The 26,198-nt window shown below is 36.5% G+C and overlaps 1 protein-coding gene and 1 pseudogene across 1 annotated transcript; one reads left to right on the plus strand and one right to left on the minus strand.

Annotated features, from left to right (window-relative positions):
- Positions 1-8,961: 8,961 nt before the first annotated feature.
- LOC121744848 (calmodulin-like) lies at positions 8,962-10,463 on the plus strand. The gene is made up of 2 exons (XM_042138522.1): positions 8,962-9,127; positions 9,782-10,463. The coding sequence occupies exons 1-2, from the start codon at positions 9,052-9,054 to the stop codon at positions 10,153-10,155; spliced, it is 450 nt and encodes a 149-aa protein (XP_041994456.1). The 5' UTR covers positions 8,962-9,051; the 3' UTR covers positions 10,156-10,463.
- A 6,461-nt stretch (positions 10,464-16,924) lies between these two features.
- Positions 16,925-21,317, minus strand: LOC121796905 (annotated as a pseudogene).
- Between the last annotated feature and the right edge of the window lie 4,881 nt (positions 21,318-26,198).

A 26,198-nucleotide genomic window follows, 5' to 3' on the forward strand; every position in this document is an offset into this window, starting at 1 on the left:
TCAATGTTAGATTACTGAAGTTCAAGCACATGAGATTGATTTAGCATATGATGTTGGGCTCAATCGGAAATCATCTTTTGATTTGATGACCAGACAAGCTGGGAGAAGTGATGTGATTGGTTACACTATCTTAGACGCTAAGAATTATCTTCGATCTAAGAGACAAAGAAGCATCGTGTATGGAGAAGTCGGTTGTCTAATGAGGTACTTTTTCAAGACCAGTTATCTTAAAATCCATCATTTTACCATGCGAATCAAATGGATATGAAAGAGCATATAACTATGTTTTTTGGGCAGATGCAAGAATGTTCATTGATTATGAGTACTTAGGTGATGTTGTGTCTTAGGATACGTACAAATTGTGATAATAGACCACTTGTTGTCTTCTCGGGTTTCAATCATCATAGAAGAGCTGTCATTTTTGGTGCAACACTTTTGTATGATGAAACAACGACATCATTCAAATGGTTGTTTGATATTTTTTAGAGGCACACAAACACAAAATGCCTCTCATTGTCTTCAGTGACCAAGATCAAGCTATGACAAAAGCCTTGCACGAGGTAATGCCGAAGACATTTCACGGGGTTATGCACATGGCATTTAATGCAAAATGGAATCAAATATCTGGGAAACCATATGAAGGAAGGATTGTGTTTTGACAGGTTTTAAGAGGTGTATGTACGGCTTTGAGGAAGAAACCATGTTTGAGGAGGCTTGGAGCAACTTATTGACACAGTTTAATCATCAAGATAATAAATGGTTGAAGCATATGTATAGTGTAGAGGAAAAATGGGCATGATGCTACATAAAAGATTTCACACTTGGTATGAGAAGCACACAACTTAGTGAGAGTGTCAATTCTAGTATCAAGAATTGTATGATACCCAATTTTTAAAGAATTTTGAGCATCTTATGGAGGATAACGGTACAGTGAACTGAAGTGTGATTTTGAGGCACGCCAAAAGTTACCCAGATTGAGGTTGGAGAGCTCTCCTATGTTAAGACAACTTTCTAAGATCTATACTCCATCAGTTTTTTATCTATTCCGGAATGAGTTTATCTTGTTTGCAGCTGCATACATCAAGCATAAAGATGAATCGAGATCATCATTTGAATATGTTATTGGAATAATCAATCATGATAGGGAATGTAGGATGACATATTATCCCAATACAAAGATGATTCATTGTAGTTGTCGAAGGTTTGAGATGGTTGAATTAATATATTGTCTTTTTGTGAAATTGTTTGATGTGTTAGTGTTGGGGTTACCGCAGCAGAAGACACGGAAAACAAAACAGTTCCTTACGGATCTATTTAGGTGATTATGTATTCGATTCCAATTTCATGCAAATAATCTAGATCTATAGATAAAATGCATCAAATACACATAAACATGCTTATTTGATGTAGATCTGATTGTTACCTTTTGATCCATGGTTTCTTGACCACGAATCTCCCGGTAATCCATGGTTTCTTGACCACGAATCTTCCATTCCGTTCCCACGTCCTTGATTATTCATACGGGTGGGCAGAACTTGAATAATCAATAATATTGATATGAGATCTTGGGAGACCAGAACAAAACATGAGATTGTCTTGATCTAATCCTATGAAATATGATGGAACAACAACAAAAACCAAAAACCCTAATCTCCCTATAGCAAGGCATGAAAATCGATGCAAGAGGGAGAGAGAGAGGCCATGTGAATGGCGGCTAGGGTTAGAGAGAAATGTGTTGTGTACTGTGTGCTAGGGTTTCCATATCCCTTCACTATTTATAAGGTGGACTTGTTGGGCTAGAATGGAGATCCATGGAGTGATTAGATGTTGGGCTAGCTGATAAGGATCCATGTATTGTGAGATCCATTTCCCAAGGAAAACCCAAATTGATGTTTAGCTTACTAATTTTTTTTGTGGTGATTTTCAATTTTCCAAACAAACAAAAGATAAAAATATATCCAACAAAAACACATTGAATCTAAGCCAAAAAGATGGAAGATCAAGGTATGTAGAATATGGAAATGAAGATAAATGTCATTGATTGTCACGGCCGCCCTTACTAAGGATAGTAAAGACGGAGAAATCGCAACTAGGGGAGGGACTAAGAAGCGGGGAAGAAAAGGGGGACACAATAAAAGACAACATTTAACAGGAACCTCAAATAAGCTTCAAGTGATAATATTTTAATCTAGCAAAAGTTAAGCAGCGGATTTGTGTCTCAAGGTACTTAATGTCATAAAACAGTATCAAGTAATGCGGAAGACTTCTAGAAAATAATTTCAAGCAAGGCAGCGGAAAAACAAGTATCAAAGGAGAGTCTTAGGATGACGCTCATGTATGAAGACACGACGCATCCGAGAATTCCTAAAGCTCTAGTCAACACCCGCCGCAACATCCCGCTCAACCTGCACATAGAGAAAACATATGCAGGGCAGAGTACTTGATATACTCAGTGGACACACGCCGAAATAGTTGATAAAAGTTATGTCATCCATACCACAGTGAACTCGAGTTTTACATTTAGGAAAGAAATATCACCGAGTATCACAAAAACAGTTTCATAGTCTGGCCAGACAATCAATCTCCCCACTTTCTCAACAATCCAACAATCACATCATCTTTCCACAGTGCGACGAAAGTGTGGCCACACTATTTGCCCATGAGACCGTCCGACTAGCAAGGACGGCTCCTGATCCCACCGGTGTACACAGCCTGATATGGTTTGCGGCCCTACTCAGACCCGAATTCGTTTCACACATAGCCCTATAGCCTAACGGAGCAAGCTCAAACGAACTAGGCATCATGCAACAATCTCAACATCAAAACAATCATGGCATGACATAACACTTTAAACCACCCTTATAACTCCATAATCATACTTTTGAAAAAGTAAAAGAGTTTAGTAAAAGAAAGCCCACCTCGCTTGCTTATACACACAATTCACAACTTTAATGCAACCCTTGCTCTCCGTACCCACGTACGCACAACAACCCTTGTCAACACCATAACACAATCAGTTTTTCCATCAATACATTTATCATGCATTCCCTATCGTTCCTTTCATCATTTTTCTTTTATTGCCCTTCCCAAACGTTCACCAATATAAACGAAACGAACACTCTAGCATACAACAACGTCCAACACATAGCCACATCATAGGATACGTTCCTTATTCACAAATGTATCATGTAATTCACTCAAAACTTGTCAACAAAGCTTATTTCAACAAAACCAGAATCTGGCAGAACACCCTAAACCCTAAACCGTAAACAGCGCAGTCATTTTGTAAAAAGCATTAAAATTCCATCCGACCTCATACGACCCTAAATTTTGGTCACCACACAGTAGACACATAAAGGTTTATTCAGTTAAAATTTCACACCAAAATCATATCTTTTGATCGGTCAAAATAAAAACGAAACTCACTGGACGGAACACATAATTCTGGCAGTACTACGCAGTTCGATTAAAAAATTCATCCGTCATCAAAAAAGGCTGAAATTTTGACATAACACAGAAGACATATAAAACATCATCCATTTAAAAATTCGTGTCAAAATAAGATCGTTTGAGTGGTCAAATACCCATCGGAACCTACTGTCCGAACACAACAGTTTTCATGCTCAACATTCACAAACCCTAGTTTGTCCATCATACATCCTGGAAGGACTTGGAAAGAGACGAAAACGCGATTAGAATGCGGATCAAGTTATATGGAATGATAACTGAACCGGTCGGATCAGTTAGCAAATGTCGTTGCCACTTAATTAATGCAGTCTTGCTCTTGCTCTTTCTTCCTTACCAAATTAATTTGTAAACTCCCAATTTTACACAACTTTAACAGTAAAACGGCAAGTTCGGGGTCGATCCCACAGAGAAGTTGGTGTGTTGAGTGTGTGAATAGTGAACAGGGGGGTTGGCTGCTGCCACGCTTTAACTTGGGAGTTTTTAACTACTGTTTTTACTCTAGGAAGAATTAAACTAGCTAGCTTGATCAACGAAAATTTAACTACTGGGTCAAGTAAATTGCAGGTAACAGCGGAAAAGTAAATGTGAGGATGAAAACGAAATAACTTTGATTAAACTAAACTGAGAGCAATACAACGTGAAATTAAAACTAAGCTAATACTTCGGAAAATAAGAAAGCAAGTAAAACCGAGAAGAATCTCGACGGGTAATTTAGGAATACGCCGACAGAAAACAAGTATTTTGCAGTGCTTCTTTAAATCCTCCTTCTAACTACGCATTACTTTATCTAAGCTAAGCTATTCTAGAGAACTGGACTAAGCTAAACTAGACGGAAAGTAAAGTATATCCTCTTTGTGATGGCACACCCTCTATTTATAAGCTCGATTCGGCCTCCAGCTGGATAACGATCCTGACAGGGAATATTCGCTCATGCTGAGAATGAGCGACACATTGATTGCTACGTGCCTTTCTTCTAGAATGACGACGCTTTTGAGTAACAGATTCATGACTCAGCTTCGTCCTTGCGTCTCATAAGCTAGCTCGTGTCCCCTTCTAGAACGTTGTCCTTGATAACAGAATGGTGCGCCACATCCAGCTCATTTCCTCACGTGTTCTTCTTCTAGAAGCCAGTGGTCCCCGCCTAACTGCTTGATCACTCCCTTTGATCAACTCCCCCGATTCTTGGCCTTTTATCGCCTTTTGTACTTGCTTGATCAGTTTGGCCTTATTGCCTTGGTCAAGTGGAATTCCTGCACATTTAATACTTGTTTTGCGCGATAAACCGATCAAGCAGCGTACATTTTACCCTTAAACCGATGCATGAAATGAGCCTTATCACATCCACACATACATATTCATGCTTCCAACACATATTCATGTTTCAAAAACGAAATTACAACCATGCTTTCATAATCACTCATAACACTCACCAATGATTTAACCACACACTTACACACACACAAACATACGCGCGCACACACACATATTATTCTTGTGCAACCATCCTTCCCAACCAATTAATTCTTAGATTTACGATTCTCCACTCACTATATGCATGAGGGGTTCAAGAATCATGGATTCAATGATAAGAAGGGGAAAGGTGGATTAAATATTCTACCTTTCTCTTGAAAACAATCGCTAGGAATGACAAGTGGTTGATTTCTTCGATGAATCTTTGAGTTTCCAACTCCAAAATGAAGCAAGAACAAAGAATTGGTGAAGGATTTGTTGAGAGGGAGAAGAGAGGGAGGGAGGCGTGTGGGAGGAGAGGGAGAGAGGGGTGTGTGAAAATGGGGGCTTGGGTTAGGGTTTTGAAATTTATAGTCTAGGTTTAATCTCACACTTAAATAAAACAATTAAAATTGTGGAAGAATAAAATAGAGGTCAATGAATAAATTCCACAATTAAATAAAATAGGCGTGTAGTGTGGGGGAGGGGTTTTCGAAATTTTGCTATTTAATTAGCTTAAAAATTGATTTGGTATTTACTTGGAGAGAAATATACTCACAAATCAAAAATCTCCAAGTAGGAAAAGAAGGGGGGTGTAATATGGGAAGCAATTGAGAAAAATATTTAAATCCTCAAATTAAATAGGAATAGGATTTAAATTTGATAATTTCTTGTAGGAAAAGACTCTCACAAAATAGGTAACAAATAAATTAATCCCACAAGGAAATTTATAGGTATCAGGGGCTAAAATTATGAGGTCTTAAAGAAGGAAAGAGTCAAATCCTAATTAAAATAGGATATGAAGAGATTTAATTGGATTTTAATTCAATGGAAGGAGATAAGTAAAGTACCAATTAAATCTACAAAATAATTTATTCTCCTAATCAATAGGAGATTTTGAAAATGCCAAGAAATGGGCAAGGGGTCGAAATTTTATGTAGAATAACATAGGGATAATTTGGTGTGGATTTAATTTGGATAAATATCCCAAAACAATTAATTAAATCCCAGAAAGAAAATACTATTTCAAATAATTTGGAGGGCCGAAAATTCCAACAAAAATGGCTAGAACAAATATGCATGATCCCATTTAATTTAATCCACACATTGGAACATAATTCACCTTTATTCCACATATCTCACAACAACTTATTTCACATAATTAACTCAATTACCGAGAACAAATAAATTTCAAAAAAGAAATTCTCATTCAACATCCACATTAACAAAACAAAAGTCGAAAATTTTCGGGGTGCTACATCCTTCCCCTCTTAACAGAAATTTCGTCCCTAAATTTGGTCGTCTCACAAAAACAACTCGGGATACTTTTCCTTCATCCTATCTTCTAACTCCCACGTGGCTTCCTCGGGACCATTGTGTTTCCACAACACCTTCACGGATGCAATGGGCTTGTTTCGTAACTCTTGCACCTTTCGATCTAAGATTGCTTCGGGTCTCTCCTCGTAGCTCATATCGGGGGTCAGGACAACCTCTTCTTGATGAATCACATGCTTGGGATCAAACACGTACTTGCGCAATTGCGACACATGTAACATGTTGTGCACATTCCCAAAACTAGGAGCTACAAAACGTGGTTACAATTTGCCCTTCACTCCAAACCTCACAACTCCTCTCGTCGGGGATACTTTCAAGAACACTTTGTCACCAACACCGAATTTGATCTTCTTTCGGCGCACGTCGGCATACGACTTCTTCCTATCCTAAGCTTCCTTGATACTTGCACGGATTTGATGCACAATTTCGGTCATCTCCTTGATAGCGTCGGGTCCTAACATTCTTCTTTCACAAACCTCTTCCCAGTAGAGTGGGGACCGACACTTCCTACCATACAGGGCTTCATACGGCGCCATGTCGATCATCGCTTGATAGCTATTGTTGTAGGCGAATTCAACCAATGGCAGAACAATTTCCCAACTTTCCCCTTAGTCTAGGACAACGCCTCGCATCATATCTTCAAGTGTTTAAATCGTCCTTTCCGACTGCCCGTCAGATTGCAAGTGATAAGCAGTGCTAAAGTTCAACTTTGTGCCTAGCTCCCGTTGCAAACTCATCCAAAATTTTGACGTGAACTTCATATCACGATCGGACATAATGGTCTTTGGCACTCCATGCAAACGTACAATCTCACTCACGTAGAGTTTAGTTAATTTGTCTGATCCATAGGTAATCCTAATCGGTAAGAAGTGTGCGCTTTTAGTGAGTCGATCGATGATCACCCAAATCGCAGTGTTCCCCTTTTGTGACTTCGGTAAACCCGTCATGAAGTCCATGGCCAAGTGATCTCACTTCCATTCGGGAATTTCGAGCGGTTGCAATTTTCCATACGGTCGTTGGTGTAAGGCCTTCGCTTGTTGACACGCTAGACATCGTTCCACAAACGATGCTACATCCCCTTTCATTCCATTCCGCCAAAAACGTTGCTTCAAGTCTCGATACATCTTCGTGCTTCCAGGGTGAGCAGTGTAAGGCGTGTCGTGTGCTTCACTCAAAATCTCATCTTTCAGCACCTCATCGTTTGGCACACACAATCGTCCATCGAATGTTAAAGCATTGTCCACCTCCTCACGAAAGTGCTCATGTTTCTCGGTCCTCACCTTCACACGTGTCTCTTCCAAAATCTCATCACGTCGCTGAGCTTCTATGATTTTGGTTCTTAAGTCTGGCGCAATCACTAGCTTCGCTATTCTTCCTCCTACTGTCTCGGGCGCTTTCACTATCTCCAATTGCATCCTATCGAACTCACGGATCAACGCTCCCTCTTGAGTTAGAAAAGAAGCTAGTTGCGATTGGTTCTTCCTACTCAAAGCATCGGCTACCACGTTCGCCTTGCCAGGGTGATAGTGAATACCGCAGTCATAATCCTCTACTTGATCCATGCTTCACTAAGAATTGATGGATTCAAGAAACCTATAACTAGGAATTGAATAGGAAACCCTCTTCAAGAGGAACAAATCTCTCAAACATCTAATTTCATCAATAACCAAGGAATAAAATGGGAAAAATTGCTATTTATAGTTTAGGCTCAAAATTTAAGGAAATGGCCCACAAAATCTAAGTTCACGTGATTTGCCCGGTCAGATGAATTGTTAGACACAAAACGCCCGGACGGGCGTTCTTTCTGGAATGCATCATCGCTTCGCCCGGTCGGGCAATTTCAAGGTGAAAAACGCCCGACCGGGCGTTCTCTCTGGAATGTTGCGCCTCTTCGCCCGATCGGGCGATTTTCAAGGGCAAAATGCCCGACCGGGCGTTCGTTCTGCCTCGACGTTTCTTGCACCCCCGGTTGACCTTCATTCTTCAACATGATCCTCATCGCCGGCTCCTCCGCCTTCATAGACTCTTCCCGCATGGTATTTTGAATGAAAGTGGAAAGCCCTTCTCATAGCCGCCTGGCCATGGACCTTGTCGTGGGTCCTACACGTGGGGTCGCATCATTCTCCCCTTCTTGGAAAGGATTTGTCCTCACAAAAAATTTAGAAAAAATATATTCCATCCGTTCCACAAGAATATATAGTATTTTTATTTTAGTTTATTCTATAAGAATATACACTATCTAATTTTAGAAACACTCACTCTATTGAGGCGAGACTCATTTTCTAGTAACAACACTTTAATTACTTTTTCTTTATATTTCTTCTCTCTTACTTTATCAATTGTGTATTAAAATCTGTACCTAAGTGCATATTCTCATTGAACAAAGGGAGCAGTAATTATGGATTTAATTTGTAAATGCATTATTGTATGTTGAAAAAATAAATATTTTAATTAGATTATTTTAATTCAGCATCTAAACGGCAAATAACCAGGCTATAGCAGCAAAATAAAGATTAGGAGAGCATCGAATATATGGAGTAGTAAAAGAAGAGAGGCATATATTCTACAATAACAAAAGCAAGAAAAGAATTTCTCTCTGCTGTCCAAAGAAATAGTACTATAAAAAAATACTTTAAAAAAAAGAAAAATGAAAAAGAATTCCCTCTTCCTTTGCCGATATTATATAATAGCCCCACACTCTCCCTTCATTTTCTTCGTTGACGCTCTCTCTCGGTTCACCGATTCGACACTGATTTTCTAGTATCGCCTGACACCAAAAAAGCTTCGTGAGGATAAGTGATGGCGGTTCAGCTCACCGACGAACAGATCTCCGAATTCAAGGAAGCCTTCTCTCTATTCGACAAGGATGGCGACGGTCAGTCATCTAATTTCATTTGCATCTCGATCTCTATTTTCTGTGTTTTCATGTTCGATCTGTTTCCGCCTAGATCTGTTTACTTGTTTAATGCTGATGGTTCCTCGCCCTAATTTTGAATTTGTTTTGCCGTCGTCTGAATTGATTTTTTGCGAGAATTATAGATCGCAGTATTTTCTAATTCTAGGGCGTCGGAATGGAGGTTTACGCTCTATTGTTGCCGTTTATGGTAGAATTTCGTGGTTGTAATTTTTGGAAATGGATTTTCGATGAGCTTAGGGTTTTCTCTCCCTCTCTCCTTTTTCGTTGAGAGGTGTATATATTATGAATGATGACCTTATCCACTGCTTTTTTGGTGTAAAAATCAATCAAATCTAATCGTGTTCTGCAGTGATAAGAGTAGTATAGATTATTCGAGCCATTTATGGAACAAATATTTGGTCGCATTTTCACATTTGATCGCTCGTTTCCTTCATGTCATTGTGATATAATCTTTCTTATGCTTTGTGATGAACATTTTGAGCTTACAAATGCCTTGTGATATACACAGCATAATTTTACTTGGATTCTATTATACATTTATTCGATTAAGTTGATTGGGTATTGTGTGGCTTGCTAATTTCTTACATTTTTTCTGGAAAAATTGATTGATAGGTTGCATCACCACGAAGGAGTTGGGAACTGTGATGCGTTCTTTGGGACAGAATCCGACTGAGGCTGAGCTCCAGGATATGATTAATGAGGTTGATGCTGATGGTAATGGGACGATTGACTTCCCTGAGTTCCTCAACCTGATGGCTCGCAAGATGAAGGACACTGATTCCGAGGAGGAACTCAAGGAAGCTTTCAGGGTCTTCGACAAGGACCAGAATGGATTCATATCTGCAGCTGAGCTCCGCCACGTGATGACAAATCTCGGGGAGAAGCTAACTGACGAGGAAGTTGATGAGATGATCCGTGAGGCTGACGTGGATGGCGATGGCCAGATCAACTACGAGGAGTTCGTCAAGGTCATGATGGCCAAGTGAGAAACTGACCAACTCCCCAAGTTAATTTTTTTTTAAGTATTTAAGATTGACAAAAAATGAAGCAGGAGTTCGATAAGATGTGCTTTTGACATTATTAGCTTCGTTGTTTGGGTGCTTACCTGTTTTTTCCTGCATGCATTGTTTCAAAGTGCTGTTCTTTAGTATATGCTTGTTTTTTTTTGCCCTGTATTTTAGTACTTTTGGTTAGTCTTCGCAACTATTTTCCTTCAGTATTTTGTGTCTAGAACATTTGGAGAACTTTGTGCTTTGATATTTTTTCATCAGTGGAGAATTTGTTGATATTCCAATTTCTTGACTTTGTCTTTTGTTTACCATTTCCATTGAACACTTTGATTTGACCCCAATCCTAGAGCTAACATCATATATAACCTGATTGAGACATTATCGAATAGGTTAAACCCCTATGTCCGCGATTGCTCTAAAGAGATTGAGATTGATTACAAATTCTTTTGCTTCATCTTTCTCTTGTTGCTCCAGTGAAAGAACATAGACAACATAGTGCCCAAATCTTAACCTGTGTGATAGCTTCACCATAGGTAGGTTAATAATGTCTTCTCTCCTGCCCCCTGTAAACGACATTGGTAGACCAAAGGCATGGTTCGTGGCAGACCGCTTCCGAACTGAATTTGATAAGTATCATTACCTTATGGAGCAACAGAATTCTTGGGAATTCAACAGAAGGTCATGGTGAGACGAGCTGTTTATCAGTACTATATGTATCAAGTGGAAGTGCAATTATGTATGCAGCTGAAGCATTGAATTGATGAGGCACTCGCCATCTATTCTAAGTTCAAATCATGTCTAAATGGAAATGACCAATTATAAGTTGCTGCATCCTGCATATGCTTACTCTCAAGGAGATATGATTGTCTTCAGGAGCATCGGTTAGTTTGCATTATCATAAACATTGGCTTAGCTAAAATTTCACAACCACTCTTATCTCTTGATAATGCCAAATGCCGAAGAATTTCAACCTAGCTTTTTTTCTTTAAAACTCGACAAATTTGGTTTTGGAACACTTTTTTCGTGCCAAAGTGAGAAGATTCTGATTTGGTTGCCGCGTATCAGATGTTGGTATATTTTACCCACTAGTGTTGCTTTTGGATCCCCTCTGAGTTGGGTTGATGATTCCAACCTTGTTGTGGTGGTGGTAGTAGTATTCAAGGTAACTCGTTTTCATTATGGACGTTCCATTACATGTTTCTTAAAATGAAAATATCACTATCTTTAACTTTTGCTTCTTTGATGGATTGCTTTCTAGCTTTCTAGAGAAGTTGAGGGTTTATCTTTAATCTTATCTCCCATGTCTTTGCCACTTCACTTTGATATCGAACAAACATGGTACTTCCTCCGTTCTTTCATAGCCGAGTCGCTTCCTTTTTGCACTCATCTTGAGTAAAGTAAAAAAAAATAGAGACTAATGTAGAAAAGACATCAAAAAGATTCTTTTTGTCACTCGCAAACGTTGTGGAAGCTATTCAAACAGCCTGTGTTTTAAATTCCAAATTGGGAATAAACTTTTCTTTGAGATTTTAAAAGAAATTTTGGAATTAATAAAACTATATCTCACGACATTTGTTATGTTACTTTATTCTTCATATCTCTACCCCTCCCAAATTCGTTTGAGTGGATTCTTCAATTCAAGAAATGTAATTATCAAATCTAATCCCACTTCTAAAGATACTCTTGGATAATCAAAAATCAGGTTCAGTTTGTCATTTTCAGATTGCGAATCTCATATAAAGGAGGTGCTTAAAAATTATGCTAACACCACAAAGAGAGAAGAGAAATAAAAGAAATAAATTCCCACTACATTACTTCATTAATTTTTTCATATTCCTTCCTCGCAATCTCGTTTTTTTTTTTTTTAAAATTAGATTTAATTTAAAAAATCCAAATTAAATAAATAAAATATTTTCCCACTTCCCAATAAATTATATCCGTTTTCTCCCCACTTTTAATTTATTTTTCAATTTTTCCCCCAAAATTCACATTTTCATCTATAAATACACTCACTTCCACACCAAAAATTTCACACCACACTACACAATTCTCATCTAAATTCTCTCATCTTCTCTTATCAATTCTCAATCTTTCACTCTTACTTACAAAAAAAATGTCCGGCTCCGGCGATCACCCCTCCGACTCCCGCAGTTGGAACCACGAATGGTTCGGCTCACAACCATTTCCTAGTCCGAAAATGCAATTTTTGGCCCCTCCTCAAACCCAAGGTTCTCAAGTTCCGGGTGGCTACCGGCCTTACCCGGTAGACGACCAATATACCCCCGATGGGCGATACGGGTGGGCACCCGAACCTAGATCGGGAGGGAGCGGCGGTGGCAGCTCTCAAACTCCTCCTCTTCCTACTCCTACTCCTACTCCTACTCCTCGTGGTGTCCGCACCTCATACACTCGGCGGAGATGGATCAATTATTCAAAGCCTATTTGATTATCTCCGAAGATCCGGAGATAGGCACGAACCAAAGCAGGGATAGGTTTTGGTGGCGCGTCTCTCACCGGTACAATAAAAACCACCCGGCTGGAACCATCAAGCGCAATGAAAGTATGATGCGCAATGCCATATTCAGAGCCAACGAAGAAATCCAAAAGTTTAAGGGGTATTACCTACAGGAAGAGCGGTCGGCGGGGAGCGGTAGGAGCGAGCTCGACATCATCAGTGCTGCCTTGGCGACCTACCAATCCATAAATTACAAACCGTTCAAGTACCTCAGCGCTTGGCAGGAGGTGCGTGTGCATCCGAAGTATAGGGGAGGTGTATCATCCTCCTCCAGCTCCTCCAGCAAACGGTCGAGGTCGGCATCCCTATCCGACGCCGGCGAGGATGAGATGGCTAGCCAGCTTGCCGGAGCTAATTTGGGTAGCCCCAACGTCGACCCGAGCAGTTCCCAACGCCGACCGCAAGGAAGGAAGAAGGCGACGACCAACCGCCGTCGCTCCGTGACTCCATCCGCCCCCGCTCCCGCTCCCTTTGTGCCACCTCAACCCCCCACCAACTCGTTGTGGACCCTTTTGGCCCAACTCAATTTGGCCGATAGGTCAAATATGACCCCCAAGCAACTTGATTCACATTTGGCAATGATACGGGGTCTCCGGAGAACATTGGGGAAAGGGCCAGAGAAATAGTCTTCCACGGGGGTATTTTTTAGCCTTTAATTATGAATTTTTTATTTTTTAGGATTTTAATTATGTAATTTTAAATTTTTAGTATTTTAATTATGTAATTTTTAAATTTTAGTATTTTAATTTTTAGTATTTTAATTTTTTTGAAATTTGTAATAGTATTCCAGAAATTTTTAATGCATTTTAATATTGTGGAAATATTTTTATTTAAATTGAATAATGGAATGGTGGGACCCTTGAGCATGTCTTGGCGGAAGAGCATGGATATGGGTGTTGTGCTCTTGCCTAAGAGCAGGGAGTAAAAAAGTAATAAAAGTGGATCCGGGCCCACATCTGTGCTCTTTGGCAAGAGCACGGATGGGGATGCTCTAACTACTCCCTCCGTATTCAAAAAATAGAAACATTTGAAACGGCACGGATATTAATATATAATTGATAAAGTAAATGAGAAGAATCGGTAAAGTAAGAGAGAGAAAAAGAAAAATGAGTAAAGTAAGAGAGAGGAAGAGAGAGGAAGAGAAAAAGTAATAAAAGTAGAGTTAATGGATTGTGGGGTCCATATCCTAAAATAGAAAGATTCTAAAGTTTTTATTTTTAAGGAACGACCCAAAATGAAAATAGTTGCTATTTTTAAAAAACCGAGGGATTAATTAGCATTTAAAATTAAGACAAATTCCTAACCATTAGATGAAGAGATCTAATGGTTGAAATAATGTCAAATGGATTATATTATAAATTAAAATTATATTTAAATAAATTCAAAGGATATTAATGTCAATTCATATATAGTAGTTAAAGCTAACTACTTTCTCTCTCTTCAAAATCATTTCAAAACTTTAAATTTACGTAACTCTCTCGATTTAAATTATTTTTCACAAAAAATATATCAAATTAAAGATAATTTTATAAGGATTCTAACGAGATCTCAATTGCATATGTTCCGACGACGTTTGAATGATTAAATTTGATAATTTTAATTTCAGTTTTCGTATATGTTGATAAGCATATTTATATCAACAAATGCATCAAAAAAAATTAATATAATGCATGTAAAATCTCAATAAATTGTGTTGATATTTTCATGTACTTGTGTTGAAATAAACATGTCATTGTGTTGATATTTGTAATACACTATATTGATATAAAAAAATTCACGAAAATTATAATATGATAACTAAATGACGATTTTACCCCTTTGTTGATATTTTGTCTATTATTTATTAAAATTCGTGAGGTTTAATCTTATCCATTTATTTTAAAATTTAAGGGTGTACATTTGGTCTTAATTTTGGATTATAATACTATAAGCAATAAAAAGGACTCTATCATTAATAGTATAGTCAATAGTGTGCCAATTTCATACATGAATTAAAATATATGCTTTCAAATATATCCAATTGTTTTAGTACAATAGTTGTTTAGATTATCTAGACATTTTAGGCGCCCACCTCAACATTAATTTGGAGTTAATTGATAAGCGTATCAATCATAATTCATGCATTTGGAAGTACTTATTCCCTCCTCCGTCCTCAATGAGTATGAATATTTGGTTCGGTATGGGTTTTAATGCACAATTTGTAAAGTAAGAGAGAGATAGGAAGAAAAAGTTTTAAAAGTATTCTTAGTGGAGAATGAGTCACACCTCATTAGAGATAAATGAGTTTTCAAAATTAGAAAGTTCATACTTTTCAGAACGGACTAAAAAGGAAATAGGTATACTTTTTAGGGACGGAGGGATTATAATTTTTCATTAGGTAATTGATACACTTAAGTTTTACTAGCATTTATAGTCTCAACTTTTGACTTAGTTTTGCAAAGTTGAACTTTCAATTTGTTTTCATTTTATCGTCTTAACTATGATATAAAATTTTTGTGTAACCCGAACTTTCAAAAGAAAAAACAGTTTATAACCTCATCTTTGAAAAACTTCCAATCATAGCCTGTAAAAATGTTGAAATGTGACTTGGATTAATTAAAAGAGAAATTGGTCAAACATCTAACTTTCACAAAAATCTTGTATTTTCCATATTTTTAAATATGGTCATAAAAATCACTAATTTTTCGAATTGTGTGGATTTCACACACTAAAGTTTTTGGTATAAATTTTGCCTATGCAGAATGCAAAAAAACTCATGTGTGATAGTTAGAGCTACATTCCATCTTGTGGGGAAAATGAAACTGATGATGTTATTGATACTTTAGAATTAGTGTCGATATTCCGTATAGGCACAATTTATACAGAAACTTTAGTGTGGGAAAACAACATCATTCATGTCAACGTCTATGGTCATAACTTTGATTTTTTTTGTATAACCTGAACTTTTATTTTTTTTTTCAATTCTTAACATCATCTTAAGAAAATTTCAATCATAGCCTATAACAACGGTTGAAGGTGTGGCATGGATGATAATTAAAATGAGAAAGATTTTTTATTTTCCACCTTAATACTAGGAAAACAACGACGTTCATGCCAACTTCCATCCAATAAAAGTGGGACAAATATTCTTCTATGATTATCTAGATATTTCAAGAAGTGAACTGTAAAAATAATCCATGAACAATGTAGGATGCATATTTGTTGTAATTTGTAAAATTAAATTGCACCCGAGATATTTGGACAAAACTTTTAATTCATTTGAGGTACTTTTTCACATTTTCCGACCTTTTCTTTCTCATTTACTCTTTTTAACCTCTAGGACACTACTCTTTGTGTCCCATTAAAATAAAACGTTTTCCTTTTTAGGTTGTTCCAATAAAAATGAAACATTTCGTAAAATGAAAACAATATCATCTCTACTTTTTCATCTTTCTTATTTTATTCTCTCGTCATTAACACACAAAACAAAACTACATAAAATCTCATGCCGAAAAACAAATGTTTCATTTCTAACGGGAGGGAGTATTAAACTTTTCTTTTTAGCTATCACTAGCTTATTAATGCAGCTGCATGTTTGTCGATTTTTTGCAAATTTTATTTTATCCAACACGCCTAATAGTATATGATTTTGCAGGGGTAATGAAAGTATTTGGCAAGTGTATGCTTTAACTTTTCAAACTTCTCTTCTTTCTATTCTCTCTCTCTCTTCATAGGTGGTAACTTTCATCTCCCCCTTATTTCATTTTACAAATTTGAACTTAGACATTTTCTATAATTTTGATCTTCATTTTACTCGGTTGCTTCATTTTTTTTATGGATCGAAGGCACAACAGATTGAAAAGGTAATAAATTCAATATGTATCAGTAGGATTACACCATTGAAAAAAGACAACCACCAACCTTCTCTTTTTCTTTCACGAACAAAATACAACCTGTTACAGACTGAAGAAGTATAAGGAATGGATGTATTCTGTACTTATATAAATACTATGACATCACAATTTCAAACATAATAGAGTTAGTCAAATTTTTGCAAAAATAAAATTCTAACAGCAGCCTTCCAAATCCCCTGCTGTCTCTCACATATTATTATTTTAATCATAAAATATAACATTAAAATAATAATTTCTTTTTTAATAAAATAATGAATTATTAGAGACAGCATCCCCTGCTGTGCTTCTCTCCACAGCAGGGGATCCAAATCCATTCAACTCCACTATGCAATCAATATAAGTAAAAATGAATCATCATTCATAGAGAAAAAGAGGCAAATCACTTTTTCTGATGGGATCAATGAGTGACCAAAATCAATTTCCAAAATAGCAGAGTTGAATAATGAGGATGTACTCTTCTAACATGCTTACTGATACAAAATAATACTTTTACAGCAGCAGATCCCAAAATCAGAGACTTTAAAACTTGATCCACACCATAACTTCTATACTTTTTTTTGTATGGGGGTCTCAACATACTCTGTTTCCAACAGTCTGATAGAGTGATTTTAGCTGTGTGTTCCATTTGTCTATTGCAGTGTACTTCTTCATTCCTTTTGATCTGCAATCATAACATAAAGATTTTTATATACATGCTTGAAGTATAGATAATGAAACAGATCGTATTATTGAGGTTGAGGTAAAGTTCAAAGCTCGACCTGTCACCACGCTCCAACAGCCGATTCACTTGATCAATGTGCCCACTAATCCGATTATCCAAAATAAGCGACACCAACAACTCTTCAACGTCCTTCTCTGGGACGTTAAGCTCCTGTGTGTTGCACGCTTTATTAATTTAAATGGTATTTAATGACAAAACAAAAAATGACATTTGCTTGATAAATGCAGCATGCAGAAGCCTATATATAAGAATCTACTTTACATGATATGTCTTTCTGCTCTCTGAAATATCATAACAATTGGATTTTACTGTCTGTACTCTTCCATATTCTTTTAAACTCTTTCCAGGATGTGAAAACAAACCAAACCAAAATGATAGAGAGAGAGAGAGAGACGATAGAGGGAGAAAGAGTTTCCTTGGTAAGCTATGAGACTTGTCTTTACCCTTGATATGAAGGGGATCCGAATCCTTGTGTAAGGCGTGATGAGTTTGAGCAGCACTTGTGTTCTCACATTCTTTAAGAGATCTTCAATGTAATTGCGAATAAAAGGATCATCCATAATTGTCCTCCTGTTACTCTGCGGTGTTTCCAACAAATCATTAAGGGGTCTACATGCATAAGCTTATAAAGGGTCAAAAGCATACCTTCAAAATTTTTTCAAACTCCAAAATCTCATTCCTTTGGTATGCTGCGATTAGGTTTGTCATAGCTAGAATCTCAGGGTCATTTTTGTATCTGCAAAGCAAAAGAGACAAGTAGGCAACTAAGTTCAGATTCAAAATATACACTTGAGTTTAACAATTTTTCTAGTACACAACACTTGAACAAAACAATGAGATGCTAAAATTCATTGAACAACTTACGGCTTTGCCTCTTGACCATCAAAGGGATTGACTTCTGACTCCATCAGCATATTTGCTAGAACCAAGTACCTGAGATGTAACAACCACTTAATTGAATTCAATGAGCAGATCAACTGCATGAACAAAGTCGATAAAATTAAATAAGGTCCAAACATTCATCTACATAATCTAATAGGATTCATCAATAAGATAACTCGTGGATAACAACTATCAAGGTATCCCGCCCAACCAGCCTATATATGCAAAAAGTATCATAGTTCATAATTATTTACGTTTCAATTGGCATAGATGACAGTTGCTGAAATAGCTCATCAGTCATTGATTCTAATAACAATTAACTACTCAGGGTGAGAGCTGCTTCCTCAGAACATTGTCCAGCCTTTTGTGATTAATATATGAAGGCACATATGACTAACTTCAAAGTACAAAATCTCGGATGTCAATTGGATAGGCAATCATTAGACTCAAAATGGATAGAAAATAAGTTACATTTTTTACGAAAATACAACCACACACAACACAAACAACCTATGTCTCAAAATAAGTGGTAATAATATAAAGACACACAGACACACAAGTCTAACCAAACATTTGAACTGAAATGCATGTTAATTATCCTAGATATGCAAAAGAGGAAAATAAAACTCAATTCTAGCATCACATATAGACTAAGTATATTCATTTACTAACATCCAGATAGTGTTCTCAGATTAGCATGAATACAGCTAAAGAAAAAAATAGTAGTACCATCCCTCCATCCCAAAAAGTCGTAAATGAAATATATAAGTTAATGCATACTTTAGGCATTGGATGCGCCTCTGATTCCCAGCTTCATCATAGTTTTTGAAAGCTTCAAAGAAATCAGTGGCTGCATCTGGCCATTGTCGCTCTGCCATGTGCATTTTTCCACCACATTCACGAATAATACCCATGATTCTTGGATGAGGGATTGCAGATTTGACAGATAGTGCTTTTTGATATAATTCCTAGAATAAATTCAAAGCAATGGTTAAACTAGAGGGACAATATATAATATCATCAGTAGATCTCTTTTACTCCGAAAGTAAAAATATGTTACTGTACCTTCAGTTTTTTGTTGTTTTTAGTTTCAGTGTACATTTGGATTTCAATTGCATACACTTCCAACAATTGTGTGCCTTTCTTTTGATCATCAGTACCATCTTCTTTTTGACAAGATTTATGAAGCTCCTTCAAAATCTGAGAAAATAAATTTGAATCAGTTTAAATAAAAACATACTGAATCAAGTGTATTAGCTTGCAAACTTCAGAAATACCTTACTCATCAGCCCATATTCACCTATATCAAACTATATTTTACACAACTTTAGATTCGTCTTGAACCATAGCCGCTGTACTAAGAAAATAAATAACATGAGAATTATCCACAAAAGAAAAAAATGAATTAATTAAATAACTAAAACTTAAATTAAACAAAAACAGCACTTAACCTCGTTCATTGCCTCTTCAAGGGCCTTCAGGGTCGTTTGGTAAAACTCTTGCAGCAGATTGAAGTTCTGACCAGCAGATCCAGAGATAAAATCCATGATATTGTTTATGCATTTTTCACTGTAATTTCGAGTGACTGCAGACTTGATGTAAGTTAACATATCCCTGTAGGCATCCATCATTTCCTTGTACCTCCCAAGTTTGTAGTAAAGCTTAACAGTTTGTTTTAAAGCTTTGAATCCCCTGAGCATAAACAAGAAACGAACAATCAAAAAAGACAGTGATTTATTCAAGACACAGAGTGTTAAAAACAACAGGGATCTCCTCTACCCAACCAAATAGCACGTACAAGTTACAACATATTATATTGAATAATATAACATCACTTCAGGTAAAGAACTTCAAACCTTTCAAATTGAGAAAGTTATATGGTTAAATATTTTCAAACCATAGACCAACAGATCTCCACTCAAGTTGAAAGAACCTATTGCTGATAGAATTTCCTTCAACTAACAATGCTTGTCATCAGAAAAACATAAAAGAACAAACAAGTAGATATGGCCTTACATAGCATGCAAATGCGTCCTCTCATTTTTTAGTTGGAAAGATGAAAGACACAGTTGTCTTCTCACCCATGATAAAGCAAAAGAAATTTATTCAGATGACTTGCAAATCGAGCTGATCCACAAAGATCAGCACGAGCCATCAAAACAGAAGCTGTATCACGACTCAAGAGTAGAAGATGATATCCCATTATCCATAATGCCCACTTCTACTCCAACAATGAGTAAAAAAAAATTCAACTGAAGAAATCAACAGATTAAGGAAAGAGAAAAAGATGTCAATACACTCCACGAAGACCTTTCACATATGTATCCAATATCCATAAAACCTTTGACCAAAGTTACAATAAAGCAATGGGGATGAGAATAACACACTAGTTCCCATTATCAGCTTATTCAATCAATGACAAAACAGAAGAAACTAAAAGCACACTATAGCTGCAACAACTGATCAATTACCATTCAGCTTTCTCCGGCTCCATACGCACCACTTCTGCAAAACCTTGAAGTGCCCCTTCAGGGTCTGTTTCGACTAACCATATATGGAAACGAAAGATATTACACATAACAGAACTAGTAGCAACGGCTTATAAAAACCAATGAATTTTACTCAGAAATGGCGATTCAAGTCCTTAACCTAGTCAATCAAAACCCCCCCGAATTTTACTCGGAAATGGCGATTCAAGTCCTTAACCTAGTCAATCAAAACCCCCAAATTCCCAAATTCAAGTAATGTAAGAGTCAGCAAATATAAAAGAGGGTTAATTTGAGAAACCAAATTGTACCTTTAGAGTTGTAATACTGATTTTCAATATCAACGTCCTGTTCCTCGGGCTCCTCGTCGGAGTATTCGAAGCCGTAATCCTCCATATCAGCATCTGCAGCCACATTATTATACGATCAAAAACAGAAGGCATCAATGAATGAAGAAAGGATAAAAACCTAGAATCGTGGCATTACCGGAACCCATCGCGACTTAGTATCGTTTTCAACTGAAGATTTCGTGTAGAGAAGGAGAGAGCGAAAGAGGGAGATTTTAGTTTGATATGAGCAGTACTGTAATTGGGTCATCCTTTCCTTTCCTTTCCGCTCCGCTGTAATTGGGATTCTACTAGTAAGATTCACACCATACATAACTAATTTTATCATTCAAAATTATTTATTAATAATATAAATAAATTTAATTCAAACTGAAAACGTATCCGCATGTAGTAGTCCTATTTGATTTATGCATGATTTTTAAGAAATATAAAAAAAAGTAGTTGAATAAGCTTTTATATATATATATAGGATTGTGATCAAGGTAGAACCATTCTTAAACGTAGAACCATTCTTAAACGTAGAACAAATGCCAAACGGAGGTCGTTAGATCTTTTAATCCAATGGTGTTGATTTGCACAACAACTTCCCATTACAACCAAAACTATTATTAATGGGTGAATGCAGATAAGTGAAAAAATAAAGCATGCATGGACTCTTCTTCGTTTCATTCATTCTTCCATCAACATGTGAGTTTTTTCACATGTTGAGTCCGGAATGTCGTGAAAACATAGTCTAATATGTATGATTTTTAATCTTGACCGTCATTTTTTCCTTATCCAATGAATAAAATATGTAGAGTTCTAGGTTCTACACTTAAGAATGGTTCTGTCTTTAACGCAACCCTATATATATATATATATAGGGTCATGATCTATGGCAAACACCTCTTAACCATATAACTAGAGAACAAATAATAGCCACAAGATCAAAAAAATCAAGGGCTAGTATTAATTTTTGAATTTAAGGAGAAATTAGTTCCCTCAATCACAAATTTACTCTACAATAACAAGGCAGGGGTATAATGGTCATTGCATATCCAAAAATAGGATACGTCGGCAAATTAGAATTCATCTCCTCTTCTTCTCTTCTCCATCCTCATCATCGCCTTGTACCTGTCGTTGTCGCAGCGGCGGCAGGAGATTCAACCTCATTGTGCGATTCAACCTTTTCTTCTCTCTTCTGCAAAATTCGCGCGATTCAACCTTCTCGTCGATGTTGGCGTCGCCGTCGTCACGTTCTGCAGGAATCGGACGCTGAATTGGAGGAAAAAGGCGTCGCTGATGGTGGAATTGGATGCTAGAGATGAGCGAATCCATGTTTTGGAAAGGATTGTGGAGAAAGTAGAATCGGAAGATTTGGCAGAGTAGGAAATGCAGATGTGCTTTGATGAGAAGGAGATGGTGATTAGGGAGATCGGCGGTGGAAGGAGGTGGATGGTCACAGCCATTGCCACTGCTGCTGCTGTCATATTCTACTTCCATGCTCACATAAATCATTGATTTTTGTTAATTAGAGTTTCAGTTTTGGATAAATGTTGCTAAATAATGCACTTAATTTGCTTCAATTTTGTGTTTGCTGCACTGGCATATATTTTTGAACACTACTATTATGAGAATTTGATTTCTTGAATCTTGATGGTGCTTGAGTTTGGAATTAGATCACTTCATATTTATGTGTTGTTCTTTGTGTTTTGTTAACAAGAGTGAAGTAAAATAAGAATAAGAGTGATGTAATTTGTAAACAAGAGTGAAGTAAAATCAGAATAAGAGTGATGTGTTTTGTAAACAAGAGTAAAGTAAAATCACAATAAGAGTGACGTGTTTTGTAAACAAGAGTGAAGTAAATTAACAATAAGAGTGATGTGTTTTGTAAACAAGAGTGAAGTAAAAGAGTGATTTGTTTTGTAAACAAGAGTGAAGTAAAATCGGAATAAGAGTGATGTGTTTTGTAAACAAGAGTGAAGTAAAATCAGAATAAGAGTGATGTGTTTTGTAAACAAGAGTGAAGTGCTTTCTGAACAAGAGTGAAGTGTTTTGTGAACAAGAGTGAAGTAAAATCAGAATAAGAGTGATGTGTTTTGTGAACAAGAGTGAAGTAAAATCAGAATAAGAGTGATGTGTTTTGTGAACAAGAGTGAAGTGTTTTGTGAACAAGAGTGAAGTAAAATCAGAATAAGAGTGATGTGTTTTGTGAACAAGAGTGAAGTAAAATCAGAATAAGAGTGATGTGTTTTGTGAACAAGAGTGAAGTGTTTTTTGAACAAGAGTGAAGTGTTTTGTGAACAAGAGTGAAGTAAAATCAGAATAAGAGTGATGTGTTTTGTGAACAAGAGTGAAGTGTTTTTTGAACAAGAGTGAAGTGTTTTGTGAACAAGAGTGAAGTAAAATCAGAATAAGAGTGATGTGTTTTGTGAACAAGAGTGAAGTAAAATCAGAATAAGAGTGATGTGTTTTGTGAACAAGAGTGAAGTGTTTTCTGAACAAGAGTGAAGTGTTTTGTGAACAAGAGTGAAGTAAAATCAGAATAAGAGTGATGTGTTTTGTGAACAAGAGTGAAGTAAAATCAGAATAAGAGTAATGTGTTTTGTAAACAAGAGTGAAGTAAAATCATGCTAGGAGTGATGCGTTTTGTAAACAAGAGTGAAGTAAAATCATGCTAAGAGTGATGTATTTCAGGGTTATGAATTGGAAGGTATCGAAATCCATTTGCCTTTGCTGAATAATTAAGCTACTTTTTGCCCGATTCCTCTTAATTTGTGCAATTTTTTTTAGTTTCATCTTCATAATCTTGCAAATATGCAATTCACAAGTGCTTAACAAACTGCGAATCTTGCAAATCATACAATTCACACGCACACAAATTCCTACTTGTATTCCAATCACAACATACAATTTTCAGCTGCGTAGATCAAACAATACCAAAATAGTTCATACTTACAATTTACAATAATCATCCAATGAAATTATAGCCATGTATCACAAACTAGAATCGCCATTAACGAGGTGCTATCACAAACTAGAATCGATCAAAATGTTCGATTCTATGAACAGTGCAAATGATCAATTTCATAGTAATCTTAATTTGAATAGCATAAATCGCATGAATCCACCATAGTTCTTTCTTATTGAGATCAGATCTTGCAGATGCGATCAAATAATTGACGAAATATGGATGAATTGCAATTGCTAACTGCCGCTGTAACGTGGCGAATGCGCCGGGGAGCCTTGCGCCCGCTGCACAGGTTGAAGGTTTGAGCGTGGTGTTGGTAGGGTGGAGGCGGATGATGAGTTCGGCGGCGGAGCCTACATCGTCGCCGCCTTCATCGGTGAAGAACAGCGAGTCGCCGGGGGAGAATGGCGTTTTCATAATGAGAATGAAAGGAATCTGCGTAATTCATTTAAATTTGATAATTTAATTTCCAAAAATACCCTTGGCCTATTTTACATTATTAAAATAATTAATATTTATTTCATTAAGATGTGTGGCTGAGATTTGTTCTCTAGTTATACACTTAAGATTAGTTATACCTTGATCACTACCATATATATATATATATTAGTTTTATTATAAAATGTGGGTAGAATAAGTTGGTGGAATGTGAGGTCTACTTACAATTTAGGGAGAAAGTAAAATATGACTCTTATTGTGGGACGAACGAAAATGGCAAAATAGGACTTTTATTATGGGACGAAGGGAGTATTTTGCAATTTCATTAAGTTTCATTCACTGTACACAAAGAAATTATTCCACAAAGCATCCCTAAGTACAATGACGCCATGGAAATGCATTTGTACAACGCCCTTGGGTTGGAGAAGATTAGGCGTAGGCCATGGTTGGATAAGAAAAATAATCATGTAGTGTTCGTGTATAGTGTGTTCTTGGTATTCTTGTAAACACATCAGAGTATTAATTCAGTTTGTTTCTTTATTCTTGTCGCTTATAATAACAAGTCTTGGGCTATATATCGTACTTTGATTCACATCATTTTGGTATCAAGAGCCATAAGTTCTTGCCCTTGTGATAGATTGATTCAATGTTTCTTTTTTTCATTTTTTGTCATCTACTATTTGACTCATGAACGGAAGAGGCAATTTGACTTATTTTATCTGACTTATTTATTTTGTTGTATATTTGAATAAGCTTGTGGACAATGCTACCTCGTCATAAGTTACACAACACATCTCTCTCTCTCTCATTCAAATACCATCTATGAATGTTATATTGTATTCAAGTTAGACTAGAATCCTCGCGGACTCCAATCTGCAAATGCATTTGTGAGATTCACGAATGATGGAGTTGATGGTGATGGTGATGGTGATGTTGATGAGAGGACAGCTATTCTCGATCACTTTGGCCTCGAGAATGCTCGCGACCACCACAAACTGGAGATGCCCTGGTTAGGATAAGGGAAGGTGATGCAGTTCAGAAATACATGACTTGGAGGCTAACCAAGTTATAATTTTAGTTTTATTTATTTCATAGTTAATAGAATTAAGAATTAGTAGATGGAAAAATATTATGAGTAATTATTTTTCCTTCTATCAAATTAGATTTTCCTTTTTATTTATTTCCTTTTAGTTTTATTTTCTATAAGTTTAGGATTTCTCTTTGCCTATATAAAGGCCTCATTGTTGAACTAAAAAGACAAACTTTGATTATTAATATTACATTGAATTTTTATACTCTTGGTTCTCAATTCATTGAGTAATTTATTTACTGATCCATCCATTCTCCATATGTTTCTACATTAGATGTATTGGCTGAGATTGAGAAGGTGCATCAAAAGAAACATATAGAAATAGAGTGAGAGAGAGAACGAAATGGTTCTAAAAACTAAATATATAAAGGAAAACCTTTGCACCATAATAATGACACTAACTAGAATTCCAACATTACCCTCATGGGACATGGGTGTCATTTAAAAATTAAAAATGAATATTTTAGTGACAAGTACCATAAATGATATAAAACAAAAATCAAATATCTTTTTATACAAAAGTGAAAGATATATACTCCTTTTGTCCCACCACAAGTGGTCAACTTTCCATTTTGAATTGTTCCACCATAAGTGATCTATTATAAAAACGGTGGTTGATGATCGATCAAGCAAGAAAGTAAATCGACACGAAGACTTTAGGTGGTTCGGTGTAAACCTACGTCTACGGGCAAGGTAA

This window comes from Salvia splendens, chromosome 1 (genome assembly GCF_004379255.2).
Source record: "Salvia splendens isolate huo1 chromosome 1, SspV2, whole genome shotgun sequence".
Classification (NCBI taxonomy): Eukaryota; Viridiplantae; Streptophyta; class Magnoliopsida; order Lamiales; family Lamiaceae; genus Salvia; species Salvia splendens.

Coding starts and splice junctions, on each gene's coding strand:
- LOC121744848 (XM_042138522.1), top strand. CDS start 9,052: ATGGCGGTTCAGCTCACCGACGAACAGATCTCCGAATTCAAGGAAGCC. Junction 9,128..9,781: donor ATTCGACAAGGATGGCGACG/GTCAGTCATCTA, acceptor ATTGATTGATAG/GTTGCATCACCACGAAGGAG.